This window comes from Pleurodeles waltl, chromosome 10 (genome assembly GCF_031143425.1).
Source record: "Pleurodeles waltl isolate 20211129_DDA chromosome 10, aPleWal1.hap1.20221129, whole genome shotgun sequence".
Classification (NCBI taxonomy): Eukaryota; Metazoa; Chordata; class Amphibia; order Caudata; family Salamandridae; genus Pleurodeles; species Pleurodeles waltl.
Window position 1 is genome coordinate 231516723 of NC_090449.1, and position 17075 is coordinate 231533797.

Genomic DNA, 17075 nt, shown 5'->3' on the forward strand with positions numbered 1-17075 from the left:
AGGACCAGGGGTGTATATTTATTGCCACAGGGCCTATCACCTTAGTGCTGCAGCGAATCAGGCGCTCCTACAGCTGCCTCCGGAGGTCCTCTCTCCACACTCCGGGCGGAGTTTCCCAGGTCCGATCCTCAAGGGCCCCAAGTCGCGAGGCCCTGCCAATTCTGCCCCCAGCCACCGGACAGAAGTCGCCGGCGTTCCGATTTCTCGCCCCCTGCGGTCTCGGGGGGCCAGAGGCGAGTGCTGCTCCCCTTGGTGCGGTAAGTTCGATTGAGCCAGGTCTTCACCGGCGATTCGGTTGTTCCGCGGGCTCCACAGCACCCGGCGCCGGCTCCGGTATCTGGAGGCACACCGGGCACCCAGCACCGCCCGAGGCACGGAAGGCGTTCCCACCTGTCTCTAGGCGGGCGCCGGTTCTGAAGATAAGATGGCAGCCGCCATCTTAGGACCTTCCGCAGGTCCATGTCGCTCCGATTCGGCGCCCTAGGAGAGGGCCACGGGACTCTGGGTCACCTGCCTTCGTGATCGGAAGGGTCTACACACCTTCCGCTCCTCAGCCACTTATTTTTGGGGCTATAGTGGCGCAGCAAGCCTGAGGACGGGGAGACTAGGGCGGGAGCCTCACGGAGAGGCTGCAACCGCCATGGCGTCCGGCCACGCCCCCCCGGCTTATCATATATTATATGTCGACAGTAAGGTATAAGGCTATGAAAGAGAGGGGGCATAATGTTGTTTCACCTGTGTCGGCAATAAATGTTTACATCTGTTCTTTCTAATCATGGACCCTGCTTCTCTGCCCTTTGAATGTGCTGTGATTTGTTTTACAGTCTGATAGCAAAATTGGTGATCATTGTCGGACACTATTGTGTTGAAATGTGATTGAACCGGAGGCCAGAATATGTTGCTTTCTGCAATCATTCTACAAAGGTTTTAAAGAGTCAAAGATGATACTCCAGAAGATTGAATGAACAGATTTTGGCATGCTATCTTTTGAAGCGAAGTTTGTCACAGAGTTATTCTAGTCACTTCTACTGCGCAGTATGAAAACGAGGTTAGTTATGACCAGGTGCCATTGTCAAACAGCAGAGACCACTTCCCCAACACACCTACTCATTGTTTCCACTGAATAAGCAGAAAGTTGTAATGTTCATGAATACATTATACTGCTTGTAATCAGGCAAAGGAGTCTCCTATTGTGATGGCATAATGATCTGCAGTGCCTTTGCAGTCACGCTATGACTTTTAGACATTGATGGATCTCATATTTCTTTAATAATAGGGTTGGTCTTGTGTTGTGTTTGATCTTGGATTTAACTTTTTTCATTATTTTGACTCTTCAAAAACTCATTCACAAATTCTAGTCATCATTAAACCATTATAGCATTTTCTATTATGGTTGCATGTACTGAATGGTAAGTGTCATGAGAAATCTTCTTTCTTTTATGTCCTTTTAGGCTGCAAGTAAAAGTGAACTTGATCTTCAAGCTACAACATTGGTTCTTCCAATTGTGGTAGCTATCATAAATCTCATCATGCCATTCATCTACTCCTTCTTCGGACTTGTAGAGAAATTTAAGTATCCTCGCCATGAGGCATACGTTCTCATTCTTAGGTACAGTATTATATTGTTTCTTTTTTGTTTGTATGTGAATGGACATGAGTGAACAAGCCAGAAGCTAGATTTCCAGATAATGTATAGTGGCTTCACAATCTTCTCCACAAACCACACCTTTCCCAGTACATATCGCCCTTAGCCTCAATGGCAAATGTATACAGATGACTGGCCTATGCTTTTCCAAGTGTAGCCAGCATTTCATCTACATTTTTCAATGTATATCAATCCATTAATATTTCCCCATTAAGAACTTTTAAGCCTAATCAAATCCCTATCAACATCTTGGACTTCCAAGTGGCAAGAATCAGAGCCAACAATTCTGATATTTTGATGGTCTGAATCACATCCAAGTCACATTACTTTCAAATTGAGTTCCTCCCCAGTGTTAATTGGCACATTATTACACTTATGCAGCTTGAGGCACATCCACTTTCTCAATGTAATTTTGTGACAAAACCTCCTCTTTGCATAGCCCCACTGCAAAAACCATTCACATACTTTTGTGGGAAGCTCCATGTGCCCTAGTAGAACTACCCAGGAATTTTGCTTTTTGGACACTAATGTTGATTCTCTATGAAAATGGATCCGCCACTGCATGCTCTTTGTAAATTGGTATACAGTTTTTATTCATTGTATACCCTGCTCTCACTGGCCTGTTTAGAATATAGTTCACAAAAATAGATTGGAAGGCAAAGAAATGTATCATTTTATAACACTGCTTACTGGCAGAAAGATTTTAAGAACCCATGTGAATAATTCTGTTCAATAGGAAAGGCAAAGCAAACCTATAGATCCCGAGGAACAACATCATGGCTGCCTGCTCATTTATTCCACAAAGAAGCCCGAAATTTGGGCTTTCATTTTGACAGTTGTAGTCATTTACCGCTGATGTTCCGTGGTCACTGTACTGCTGGACCCAAAACCTGAATGACCAAGTAACTCTTTTGCCACTTAACTCTCCTTGGGTAGTGTGGCAGAGCAGCCATTGACTCACTCAGTAACGTGTTGTAGCTACAGACAATCATGGACACTACAAATACAGTATAATTATTTAATAACTGGTTGACCATTCAGTGCTTTACTTTATAAAATGACTTTAATCAACATAAGAAAAATAAATTTTACATACACCAATGCATTGCAAAGAAAACCGGTAGTCTCTAGTATCTTCCTGGCCAGAGATATAACCTTAAACATTATTATAGGGCTTACAGACTAAGTGCGAGAAAACATTACAATGGAGGGTAATGATCATTATTAGCTAGTACACTTGAACACCCTATTGGCTGTCAAAAAGAACTAAAGGACCAGCAGCTTTAAAACTGCCAGTTGCAGGCAGGGCCGGCTTTAGGACTGGTGGCGCCCTGTGCAACAGTTTATTTTGGCGCCCCCTACCCCATGACCCCCTCCTCGGTTTCACTCACTACCACCCGGCAAATGTGCCCCTCATCTCTCCATTGCTCCCTTTTCACATACATTCATGTGTTTTAAAGCACTTGTAAAGGCTCGCTTTACTACTCCACTCAGCTATCCTCATAAAATATAGGGGCATATTTAAGACCCTCTAGCGGCATTCTAACACACCATTTTGTTCGCTAATGTGGCGTTAGAAGGCCAAAAACGCGGTGCCATATTTACAGAGTGGTGCAATGCATGCATTGAGCCACTTTGTATCCCTTTGCCCTATATTATTCCTGTGCCAGGCATAATGGATGCAAAGGTGGCATTCCCCCCGTTGGGGGGGGGGGCAAAAAAATGGTGCAAAGAAATCTGAGAGATTTCTTTGCGTCATTTTTTCCCTGCACTTTTTATAAGGAGGCGTCCGTTGGTTGCAATGGGCCTCTTAGTGCTTTGCAGGATTAGCATCACATTTTTTACACTAATCCTGCAAAGTGCTGGACTAGCGTAAAAAATTTAGACGCTATTCCCCTAACTACCGCCATGGTGCACCATATTTTAAATACAACACACACATAGTATCGTTAGGGAGCGCTAGGGGGGGCTAAGGGGCGCAAGAAAAGTGGCGCAGCACTGTGTGCACCGCCACTTTTTACAAATATGCCCATAGGGACATATTTAAGAGCCGCTAGTGCCATTCTAACACCACATTAGTGTCATTTTTTAAGTTAATGTGGCGTTAGAAGGCCAAGACGCTATATTATGCCGGTGCCAGGCATAATGTATGCAAAGGGGACATCCCTCCGTTGGGGGGGGCAAAAAAATAGCACAAAGAAATCTGACAGATTTCTTTGCGTCATTTTGTTCTTGCACTTTTAACGCCTGCTCAGAGCAGGCATTAAAAGGAGGATTCCATTGGTTATAATGGGCCTCTGGGTGATTTGCAGGATTAGCGTCAACATTTTTTATGCATCCTGCAAAGTGCCAAACTAGCATAAAAAAGTCTGATGCTAGTCCTCTAACTACTGCCATTGTGCGCCGTATTTTAAATATGAAGCACACATAGTGGCGTTAGGGGGGCACTAAGGGGTACAAGAAAGGTGGCGCTGCACTGTGTGCATCGCCACTTTTCTTAAATATGCCCTATAGTTCTGTTTTTTGCAGCAGGCATATTAACCCTCTATGCTAATTTATGTACAGTCAAAGCTGCCACTAGGCAAAACTCCTATCTCTCTCCCTACCAGGAACATTAATCAGAAAAGGTATCTTGACATTTTAATTTTGTCCTGAAGGCTGGACGCCTAAGGAACTTTTCGGCAGGTCCCGTGACACCCCGTACTGCCAGCCTTTTCCTGGCGGTTCAAACCGCCAGGAAAAGGCTGGCGGTAGGGGGACTCGTAATCCCCTGGGCAGCGCTGCAAGCAGCGCTGCCCTGGCGGATTAAAACCGCCGGGACTGAAGTGGCGGTAAACCGCCGGGACTGAAGTGGCGGTAAACCGCCGGTCCCGGTGGTGCGATCGCAGCAGAATGGCAAGCACCGCCAGCCTGTTGGCTGTATTTGACCGCCAGGGTTGTAATGACCCCCAAAGTCTGGCGGTCCATGGATCGTCAGACTTGCGGTGGCACCTGAACCGCGTCCGACAGCTCTCTTATGAGCCGGCGTCAATGTTGTAGTGTGTTTCCTGCTGGGCTTTGTGCTGTTTACGCCCACTGACCCAACTGCAAACTCGAAATAGGTACCGTGGAGGGATGGCCACATATGCCAAAGTCATAATGAGGGCCAAAGTGTGTAAAGCATTCAAATATCACAAAACAGTAATAAAATAAAAAACAAAAAACAGTCTAAAAATCCAAAACCAATTTATAAAGATAGGAAATATTTGTATCTTTAATTTGACACCAAAACAAATAAAATCGGATAAGGGGGGCCGGGGATATGAATTTTTAAAGAATTTATGTTTTTTAGCACATAGAAACTAAAAGTGCCACTCTGGATATCTGGTTGCACCTTGACCGAGGCAAAGTCAAAGTTTAAGGCCAACCGCAATGGAGCCATGCTCTGCTACAACAAGCGGGAGGCCTCGGTCAAAAGCTTACCTTCGGACTTAAGGCCTTATTATGATTTTGGCAGACGGAAACGCCCGTCCACCAAAATCCAGACGGGGAGGTTGCCGCCATTGTGGCTGCCTCCCCGCTGGGCCCATTATGTGTTTACCGCAGGCTCAGTGGGCAGAAACCTCAGTTTCCGCCCGCTGTCCCAGCGGTAAGCGGCCTACAGCATTGTCTTCAACTCGTAATAGAGCCGGCGGCAATGCTGTAGTGTGCAGGGAGCACTAGCATCCTCGCAATATTCACTGTCAGCAAAGCAGGCAGTAAACATTGCGAGGGTGCTGGCCAGGGGGGTACCTGCACTGGCCATGCTAAGTGCATGGGCAGTGCAGGAAGCCCCTGGACCCGTTCTCTGCCAGCCTTTTCATGGCAGGGTTACTGCCATGAAATCACTGGGGAAGAATGAAGTCATAATCCCATATTTTTCACCAAGTAGGGAGTCCCTTCTTAAACCAGATGAAGCCAGGCAAAGTCATTTTTGTGGTGACGCCCAAGTGTGCAGTTGGTGCAGTCCTTCAGAGTGCAGTGTCTAAGTGCAGGTCAGGGGGGCAGCAGGGCAGTGCTTCTTCTGTTTTTGTTCCTTATAGGAATCTGAGGTGTGAATGCAGCTCTACTAAAAACCAGGGGGGTGGGGCAACTGTCCAATCACAGCAGACCACCACCCTCTTAAATGACCACTTCCTGTAAAGTGTGGCAAAAATCAATCTCAGGGAGCAACATTCTTTAGAAATCCAAAATGGTTGAAACTGAATCTTTGAGGTTAGGTCTGACTGAATCCACCCACTGGTCTAGCTAGAAATCATCAACACACCCCTTTCATGCCCTCTCCTAATCTAATCAGGAGGGCACGTGGTTGTCTGGTTTTGCAGGAAATAGGGGGGTTCCTGAGCTGCTCCAAATGTCCTCCCCTCCTTTGAAGTCCAGTTTGGCTGCTCTCCCCCCATCCTGTTTTCACCATCTACTGAAGCAGATCTCCACCCTGAGGCACTGTCTTTGTTATCAGCCCAGGCCACTTCACACCTCATCAAGGCAGGCTGGCCAGGCTGCCAGAGGATGGCCAATCAGAGGAGGGCCAACTACATAGCTAAAGTTGGCAACTTTCAGGTAGAGTTCTAAAACACTTTCCCTGAATTAGTTATATTTTAAGTCAAGAATGTCAGGTTGTTGCCTTTATTATTACAATAAGTTTGATACCGAATGTGACATAGATAGCTTCTTTTGGGTCTTTATTAATTAAAATAAAGCCTCCCCATTTTAGCCTGTGTAGCCCATTCACTACAGGGAGGAATAATTGGGGATGACTAGGCCTGTCTGCCTCGGGCCCAGGTGTCACTGGAAAGGCTGCACTGTTGATAGCTATGCCATGGTTTTAAACATGACATGGACCTCACCTTCCAGCGGCTCACTATTCTGCCACTACTATGTTTGCTGTACTGCTTCTGTGTGTGTAGTAAATGTTTTCCTTCTTCGTGTTGAGGGTGTAACACATTTATGTGAGTGATCTGCAAAGGCTGCAGTGCTTTTGCACGAGGGAGCTATTCTTCATATCTTGATCCAATGTCCCAAATATGCATGGGGCCCAGCAGTGCTCTTTAGCTAGGCACTACCTCTGCACGAGTCACCAAACTGCACTATTCAGATTTTTATTGGGTGAAGGTGGCATGTGTGTTTTCAGGTACAACAGTATTTAATGTGATAATGTGAAGTGTAGGTTGAGTCTGTGATGTTAGAGTTTTAAAAAGGTTGTTTGGAAAAAAGGGCACCTGCGTAAACTTTCACAACTGTGTAATATTTTTCCCGCTGCAGGCCTGTTGTTGTTAAATTATTGGGATAACTTCTGTTCTACATTGCAGAAATGTCTGTCTCAAAATTTCAATAATTGGAGTTCTCTGCTACTACTGGATGGAAATCGTTGCTGAATCTACTGACAGAACCAAGGTACGTTTCCACCTCTAAATTTTCCGTTTACAACACATAGCACACAGAATAATTGCAACAACAGCTGTGTCAAACAGAATACAGCACGTACCGGTCCTTAATATATTTCTTGGTTAAATCTACTCTTGTAGAAGAAACATATAAGGTTGCCGTGGAATTCACTCAAGAAAACGTTCTCAGGATGAGTCTATTAGTCTTCCAAAACTTCTTTATTCTTCTAATTCATCGACATTAAAAATAAAGGCAATGTGTTTCATTATCTTTTTGGAAACTTCTTCAGGACTATTAATGTTTAAATGGTATTCTCCATTACAATAGGGATAGCATTCTTTGTTCTGTAAAGCCAAATTCTCAGGGATGCTTGAGATGCCATTTTCCTGTGTCAACCTACAGGGTGGAGGGGTGATGATTTCACCTGTATCTTCCTTCATTTAACTTGTTTGAACGATCATCTAGGAAACCTTTTATCTAGAATCATCTAATATGTGGGTACTCACACACATTTTTCAAGGACTGGGAAGTATGGTCTTTGAGGTGCCTGAGGGCCACATGAATGCCAGCATGGTGGGATCGGGGCTTTAAGTGATGAGTTGTGCTGTTAGGTGGGTTTAAAGGAGGCGAAGCATGTACATGGTATGCTGAGTTGTGTTATTTTGAGGGTGTCATTCCATACTGCCCTCTAAATTAAGCCCTCAGTCTTTAAAGAAGTCATCAATTTGACAGTACTCTGTTAGGCTCCATCTGAATCACTATCCTTCTACCGCAACTTGGGGTAAGTCTTCTCTAGTTTTGAGAGAGGTGAGTATAAAATGGATGTAACTTCATTATTGAATTTAAATGAAATAGAATTGCACATTGTGAAACCAGAAAAAATTGGATCAATCGCTGCTTTCCTACTTGACCAAATTGTATGACTTGAGGCAATCGTTTATTTCACTTTGCCTCCTTTATCTTCATTATCTCATAAAAGATCACCTTGAAATACATGAGTTCAGGATGTGAGCTGTACAAAACCTTATTATGTGTTTGATTTAATAAACTATAATGTTGTCCATGTATTATAATAACACAGGGGTGGGTAAGATGGCGGACAGGTAGGATGCACTATCCTGCTTCTCCATCAATGCAAGAAGCCTTCACAGCTGTGACAGGGACCCAAAAAGTGGTCTGAGGTGTCCGGGTCCCACCATAGTCTATGCTGGTACTGACTTAGGAAGAGCGGCTTCTGACTACCTGTGGATGGGCCTTCACAGCTTTCACTGAGATGAGAAATTTCATAAACATAAATCCTTGTTGGAGACCTGCCACCTTCTGAACATCCCTGAGAAGGAGAGTTTGCCATGTAGCCGCACAGGCACAAACAGCGCAATCTTTGGAACAAGGACCCACCTTCTCAAAAGGTTTTTGCCCAGACTGAGTAACCATAGCCTTAGAAAGACAAGCGTCCTTATACTCTTCCTGGAGACCCGGAGAGACAGGAGACCATTCTGGACCTGAGGCCAGCATGTTGTCCCTACTGTGGTGGGGTGGTGCTATCTGGTTCTTGGGGCGGGGGTGGCTGGGAGGCTGGAGGCCTTGCCTTGCAGCAACGGAGGTGGCTCTTATGGACACCCCCACCTGAGGACACTCTTTGTACTGATCCGGTAAACACCAGAGACATGGTAGATTTTGTGGTTATGGTTTTCTTTAGTCCATGGTTGCGTTATTTGTTGGGAGGATACTCACTCCATTTTTTCTCCACAACTATACACAGTGTTCTTTCTTGTGACCAGACCTTCCCACCCATGCAGACCTTCTGGGTGGCGTGGTGCCTGCAGCCTCCCCTGGCCACTGAGAGCCACCTTAGCCCTATCACAACTTCCCCCACAATGATTTGAAGATCATGACCTTGATTGTGAAGGGGCTGAACAGCCCAGTCAAACACAAGACTATTTTGTCATCTATGGAATAGGCAGGAGGTGATATCTGCCTCTTACTGTAAATAAACTTAACATCTGGGGATTGACAAATACTGAAATCACGACACTTCTCTCAACAATACTTCTCACCTGATAATACCAAGACTGGTGGTGTTGCCATTCTTGTCTCCCACTCCTTTAAGGGCCCAGTGTGGTGCAAACTTGCCAAAATAAGGGGGTGACTGTTAGCCTACCGGGTACACATAGGGGATCTGACCTTTACCCTGGCCTCCCTATATGCCCCTAATGAAAACCAAGTACGAATTCTAAAAAGAGCCATCACCAAGGTGATGGCATCCTCGGATCAGACAGTGCTGCTTGGGATGACCTTAACCTTGTATCGAGTAATAATGTCAACATTGCTGGTTGCAAATTATGGGTCTGCGCTATCTGTGGAGGGTTGCATACCTGCACACTAGAGACTACACCTTCTACTCTCATGCACATAAAACCTACGCTTGTGTTGACTACTTCCTGGGGATGAGCAGCATCCAACCTCAGATGAGGCAGTAAAGGTTGCTCCCAGGGCTTTGACCATGGCTCCATGACCCTCACCCTTTACCTGTACCTGTGCATGGGAATGATGCTTGGGTGAGTGCCTGTGGGATGTGTGGAGAATGCTTACTCCACCGGACACGGTCCATTGCATTACCCAATTGATTGGATTTTTTTTTGCTATAAATGACACAGCCGACACCTCCATAGCCACGTTATAGGAGATTTTGAAGTCAGTTATCTGGGGTGAATTTATTGCGATTTCCGCAGCTGAAAATAAACTCGACAAAGAGAAGTGGGTGGCCCTAGAAGCGAAGGTTAAAGAACTGGAGCACATTCATGAAAGAACAGGGGTCCTTCGGATTTCGCAACAGTTCCAGTCCGCATGGTCACAGCTATGCAGTGTATGTTTGGACAGGGCTGAATATGTACTCCTCTGTCTACAGCATTCCTTCTTTGTAGGCGGAGACAAATGCAGCAGGCTATTGACCAACAAACTACAGGTTAAGAGAAAGGCTTAGAAAGTGGATACATTCTTCATCACAATGGGTGAGAAATCACTGAGGATGGGTCTATTGCTGCTGCCTTTTGGGATAATTCTAAGGCGCTTTACACAGCGTGGGACTTGCCCTCTATTGGCCCCCAAGCTTGCTTTCAAGGTGCGCGCACACCACAGTTGACTCCCTAACTGGCAAACTTTTTAGATCAAGCTATCCATATAGACGAAGTGGTGATGTCCATTGCAAAGCAGAAACTTCTAAAATCACTGGGCCCAGATGGTTTCCATGCCCTTTTTACATAGAACCTTCTGCCACACACTTGCTCCTATCCTCACAAGACTTTTTTAATACCCTAACTGACTTTAGCACATTGCCACCCTCCATGTTCAAGGTCTCCATCACCGTTATACCTAAACCTGGGAAACATAAGAGGCAATGTGGTTCTTATCAACCCATCTCACTTATAAATGTGGGTGTTAAACTATTCACCAGCATTTTAGCAGCGTAGTTAGGGCCCTACATGCCAGGCCTGGTCGACCCAGATCATTCGGGCTTCATTCCCCATCACCAGTGTGGGGATAACACCAAACAGATTCTCCACGTAGTAGACAAAGCTAAACGCTTACTGAGGGAAATCACGCTGCTTGCCCATTGATGCTAAAAAAGCATTTGATTGGGTGCATTGGCCCTATTTTGGCACTGGGAAGAGGTTTTGTGCCTGGTTTCTTAGCAACTTTGGGACACCACAAGCAACCATGCGTGTCAAAAGCCGGGCTGTGGCCCCCTTCCCCATTGTTAGGGGGCGCGGCAGGGATGCCTGTTGTCCCCTCTGATATTCGCTCTCTACATGGAGCCAGTGGCACAGAGGATGCGTAATAACCCATGCATTACTGGGGTGAAATTTGGGGAAGGAAGAGCATACCATTAATCCCAATGCTGATGACATGAAAGACGCACTTGAAGACCCCCTACAGGCCCTGCCGGCCTTCCTATGGGAACTGGAGAGGTTTTGAGGGGTTGTTGGCTTTCTCGTCAATCTAAGTTGCAGGCTGTTCACTAACCTTTTGGTTGTGCTCCCTATGCAGAAATAGCTGGCTGCCCAATACCCGTTTCAGTGGGTGACCTCATCAGCGCCCTATCTTGGTGTTCCGATAGCCTCTATGATGGAAGGGACCATGGTCAACTACCAATCCTTGCATCGGCAGGTCAAATGTGGACCTTGCTCACTGGAAGAACTATCGGCTCTCATGGCTCAGAAGGGTGGCGGCACTGAAGATGACCATACTCTCAAATGCTCTATTTTTATCCCAGGCTCCACCTCTAGAACCCCCAGTGGGCATGCACCAGCCTATGCAGGGGGAAATCAACCACTTTGTCTGGGAGGGGCTTGAGGGTGCCTAGCCTTTTATGTTACTACCAGGCAGCAAAACTCTGCTTCCTAGTGGAATGGAATTGTATAGAGTCAGAAAAGCACCGGTGTTTATTGGATAGAGCAATAGCGGGAGACTAATTCTAGAAGATCCCCTTTTTTCGACAGCAGCAGAGAGCCTGGGGACTGTATTCATGCCCTGTCACCAGAGGCACCCTTGAGGTATGGGACCTAGTGGCTACTCGGAAAGCTTTGACTTCACTCCCATCTCTTCTGAACCCTATTTTGGGCAATATAGAGTTTGCTGCAGGTCTACATCCTACCGCCTTCATGGCTCAGCAGGCAGCAGGCTGATGCTCAATTGGACACATGTTTGACGTTACCGGCCCCATCCTTTTTGTGCTACTTGCAGGTTCATCACTGGGTTACCTAACCAGACATTTAGAAACCTACGCAACGCCCACTCATATTCTTTGAAGTGTTTCATGTCTAAGGACAGCTGCTGACGTCTCATCACTGAATCATGCACTTTCTTTGGTACAGTCCAGTTCTGAGGCTAAACCCCTGGCTAGAGCAGATGGGAACTTGAGCTGGGGCAAACCCTATCACATGAGGAATGAGGGGAGATCTACCACAGGGCACAACATACCGCACCAACACTGCAAGCATAGAAGCTGCCACTAAGATTGCTACATACTGGTATCTCACACCTGTCACACTTCACAGGGGCTCTCCTGATCGCAGTGCGGACTGTTGAAGAGGTTTTGGAGCTCCTTAGACTTTGCTTCACCTCCTCTGGTCCTGTCCAAAACTCACACCGTACTGGGAATCAGTCTTAGCTGACATTGATTGGTATGTTGATACGCAGCTGCCACGCTTTCTAGGATATGTTATCTTTGGACTCCCCAGTCCACTGACGTTTCTGCTTTAATCACGCAAGGGGTGTCATATTGGTATGGTGCTGGGAGCAGCACTCCAAACCATTCTCACCAGCTGGGGCATAGAGAAGCTCCTGACATACACGGCATGGCTTCGCGGGCTACTGCGTATTCTTGGTAGGGAACGTCTGACCCTTGCACTGAGTCACCAGATGGACTCACAGAGAGCTGTTGCAGCCACTTATGTTGCTCATTTCTGCTGAACGTAACGAATCGAGTTGCTCTTGGTACCTACACCTGCTGTGCTTTACAGGGCCTGACATTGAGGCGTGGACTAGCCGGGCACAAGAAGAATAGATAAGCAAAAGAGGATAAAGAACTGCATATCTCTGTGTCATATAGTCATCAGATTGGCCATAGTTATACATGGGCGCCCCAAACTCATTGCCTCTTGAATTCACTCACTGCAATTCGAGTTATGCGCAGGCTCTCAGTGGGGAGGGATGGAAATATGATGGAAGCTAATACTTTTCAAACTAAGGTGTACTGTGTGTTTGAAAAACATTTTGATATTATATAGTTCTGTCTCATGCACTGGCTTTGCAGTAGGGATTGCACCATTATAACTCAGCTAATCAGTGTCATCATATTTTGTTGCATCGTAGTGGGTCTAACACATTACTGCTTTGTGTTACATGTGTGTTATAGAATATGCTTTCAACTGTATTATTGGTAATCTTCCACTGTTTGAATTAGTGGGCTCTGCATTGTTTTCACATGACCAAACTGAGCTACCATGCCATTTACAAAAGAATTGTCACTCTCATACTTGCTATTAGTTCTCTCTTGGTCCTTCCTTTGCAAAAAATAAAACAGATTATTGCCCCCAAATTTAGTTAGCGAAAATTCAAGAAACTATTTTTAAAATGATGCCCTTGAGCGACAAACGGATTTAAAAAAAAATCTGTTTGATAATATTGGATATGTTGATTTTGAAAGCTCCTCCCTTAAAAAAATATCAAGGTTAGGTTTCAGGAGCCACATCGAGGAGGACTTCTTTAATTACTTTATTGGTATATAAAAGATATACAAAGGTTTTACAACAAATGGAAGACACATATGGCTGACTTTACATATAATGACATTCATTTACGATTAGGGTGGTGATGGGATATTGGACAGCTCAATTCTCATTTTGCTTGCCTCATTTAGCGAGGAGGAAACCACTTTGTTTCCAGAGCCTTGGCCACCCCCTGTCTGCAGGCAAAAATGGTATTTACTCCAGTATTGGAACTTTCATAGATTCACATGCTTGAATCATTCACCGTCATCGAGATGGGAGCCCCCGGTACAATAACACAAGTAGTGTTGAAATATATTAACACAAGGGCCCTAGGCCTCTTCAGTTTAATAGTCTATCAGAGTCATTTTAAGAAAAATGACTAAACTTGAGCATCCACCAATCAGACGACACCACCCTCTAGAATCCTCCTGAGAGAAGCTTCAGCACCTCAGATTTTCTTCCGCACGTTCTGCTAGGGAGTCTCCTCAGAGCTCTGCTCTTTCTTCACTCCTTTCGATTAGCTTTAAGCAACTTTTTCTCTACTAAAACTTGTTTTGACTGATTGGGGTTAACACCTACAACATGTCTGACAAGGAGAAGAAGGGCTTATTCAGAAAGTGCAAGACCTTTGGTAAGAAAAGACTACATTCTGAAGACCCTCATCAGGATTGCATATACCGATATACCGCCTCTATCCAGACCACTCAGCCAAGGACTGTAAGGTTTGTCGTACCTTTTCCTCTAAGACTCTTAAGGATAGAGAAGGCAGATTATTGATTTGGCTGCAGAAACTTAAGTACAGAGATAATCCAGCCTCAGATACTGATAGTGATGACTCTTCAATAACCAAAAAGTCATCAAAAAGGGCGAGATCAGACACAAGATCTCCTTCTCAACAATCAAGAAAGGCCCACAAAAAGACTGTCTCAGGGTCTTACAAGGGCCGCAGACCCTCTACTTCACCTCATAAATCTTCCAAGAAATGGGAGAGAGGTCATGCCAGCAGCTCTGAGAGGCATAAGAAGTCATCCTCTGTACCACCATCTATGCCTTTCAAAAGGCCCTCATCTACTTCTGCAGCTAAGAATGTACCGTCGACGACGGACTCATTGTCGACGATACCATCGGTGAGTGCTTTTTCACCGTTGACGACAGTTGTGGCGACAACATCGTCGTCGACGAGTGCCCCATCGTCGACGCTACGTCATCGTTGACAAGGATCTACACCTCATCATCGTCGACGGCGGAATCAACGGTATCTGCTCTACCGGCCGTCGACGGTAGGCTCTTCGGTAAGGCTGTCAACCATCAAGATCTCCATGCGCTCGTCGTCGACGACTCCACCGTCGACAAGAGAAAAACAACATAAAAAACAAGAAAGACTTACCCCAAAGCACACCTCACCTAGTAAGATGACCCCTCTCATACCAGTACATTTGTTAGAGGGGGATGAAGAGTCAGACGACGAGGGTCCATTTGGAACAGCCCATAGCCCCTCTCAGTTGAACGTCAAATATCAGGAGGACGAAGACGAATTTGGTGAAACGTTTGATCCTCAGTATTATGGAGGAGATCAACAATATCAGGAAGGGGCATAAATACCAACCTCTTTGCGATCGGACCTCTGAGCAATGCTGGCTGATTACAGTAGGCGTTTTCCTCCTCAAGGGGAGCAACCTCCTCCGTCGCCCATCTCCGGGGTTACCACTCCACGTCAGAGACCGACCTCTTTGCCACTAGCAAATGTGGCCACGCCGGATATGACTTTACCTCAGGACACCGATATGTCGGAAGGTGATCAGGAAGAAGGGGAGCTCCTTGACACTCACTCGGAGTGGGATGAATACATTATTCCTGCTCCTCCTTCTCCTTCCCAGTCAAACGTGGATTCCCCTCCAGACGACATCAGGGGATTTCATAATCTTCTGGAGAGAGCAGCTAAATGTTTCGCTCTGTCAATGCCGTCCAAGCAAACAGATTGCTTCCTATATGATTTTAAAGAGCCATTCCAGAAATCTGTGCGCTCTATTCCACTGGTAAACTACTTATGGGAAGAAGGGTTAAAAGTAACGCACAACCCGCTACTGTCACAGCAGTGCTGCCCCGGCTAGACAAAAAATACAAGGCACCATAGGATGCCCCAGCATGTCTAATTGGTCATCCTCATCCGGACTCAGTGGTGGCTCAGGCGGCACAGAGGAAGTCCAAGAATCCTTCTGCTCCGATTTCTGCACCTCCAGACAAAGAGGGAAGACGGCTAAACAATATTGGAAAGAGATTCTCGTCAATGGCTAGCCTAGTGATAAGAGCTGCTAACTCCCTGGCGGTGTTAGCCAGATATGACAGACAGCTATGGGCAGACATCGCCCCGCATATTGACCAGTTGCCGGGGGTGGAAGATCAGAGGCAAGGAAGACATTGCAGGAAGGTCAGCGCACGTCAGCGGAGCTCATAGACTTTGCGATGGACATAGCCATGGCTGCATTTCTCCAGCTCGCAGGTGTGGCTGTACTTAGGAGGCCAGGCTGGCTAAAGGCTACATCATTCCTGCCTGAGGTACAGAATAAGATTTTAGACCTACCTTTCGATGGGCAAGCATTATTTGGTCAACATTATTTGGAGGCTTAACAATCTGTCAAATCCGACATGGATACAGCAAGATCGTTAGGGACTCTCCAATTTCGGAAGCCTTCCTTTTGAGCTAGAGGACATGGACTGCCTTCATGTAGGGGAGGCTATCAGCAATATAGATACTCAACATAGCCTTCCTCCTCTCAGCAGTTCCTTCAATACTACCCACAAAGACAACCACCACAAGCAGCTTATGGTAGATCTGGCACAAGGGGATGCTGAACTCGCCCTGCTAAGGACTCGGCTCGTAGAGCCTGATACATCCAAGGCTCCTGCTACATCCAACCCTCCTCCTCTGGTTCTAGGTGGAAAGATATCACTGTTTCTCAAGCAATGGCAAGTCATCACATCAGACAAGTGGGTCCTCCAATTAGTGAAACAGGGCCACACTCTAGAGTTTATCCAACCACCTCCCTCCAATCCTCCTCGCAGGACTCCATCAAGGTATCCAGAACAGCTCAAGTGGGAGATCAACAAGATGCTCCTCAAAGGAGATATAGAGAAAGTACCTCTGTCACAGCGAGGAAGGGGGTTTTATTCCAGGTTCTTTCTCATTCGCAAGAAGTGGAAGGACTGGAGGCCGATCCTCGACCTAAGAGAATTAGATGTCTACTTAAAAAAGCAGTCGTTCCGCATGATAAGCCTACTGGATGTCCTCCTGCGACTGTACCAGGGAGATTTCATGTCTACACTAGACCTAAAAGACGCATATTTCCACATTCTCATCCACCCAACCCACAGACAGTACTTGAGATTCATGGTAGCCGGAAACCATTTTAAATTTTGTGTCCTTCCTTTTGGCCTAAAGTCAGCTCCCAGGATATTTACCAAATGCCTAGCGCCTATCGCAGCTTTCCTCAGGAGGAGAAAACACCAGCTTTTCCCATATCTCGACGATTGGCTGATAAAAGCAAACACCTACGCAGGAGCGCGCAGATCAGCAAGAAGGTGCGTTTCCTTACTCAACAGTTTAGGCCTCACCATCAACTGGGAGAAGTCCAAACCTCTACCATCACGCAGTATCACCTTTTTAGGGGCAAACCTGGACATTCAATCCACCCTGGCGTGTCCCACAGTAGAGAGACAACAGAAGTTACTGACTCTAGCAAAGTCAATACAGGGAA

At 46.1% G+C, this 17075-nt stretch overlaps 1 protein-coding gene across 4 annotated transcripts in view; it reads left to right on the forward strand.

Moving 5' to 3' along the window:
* The window catches only part of TMC5 (transmembrane channel like 5), a 413711-nt gene that overhangs the window by 199008 nt on the left and 197628 nt on the right, over positions 1-17075 (forward strand). For all 4 annotated transcript variants that reach the window (XM_069210234.1, XM_069210235.1, XM_069210237.1 and 1 more), the window contains exons 12-13: positions 1452-1609; positions 6973-7057. In XM_069210234.1, coding sequence (XP_069066335.1) covers positions 1452-1609; positions 6973-7057 — 243 coding nt within the window. The remainder of the gene's footprint in view (positions 1-1451; positions 1610-6972; positions 7058-17075) is intronic.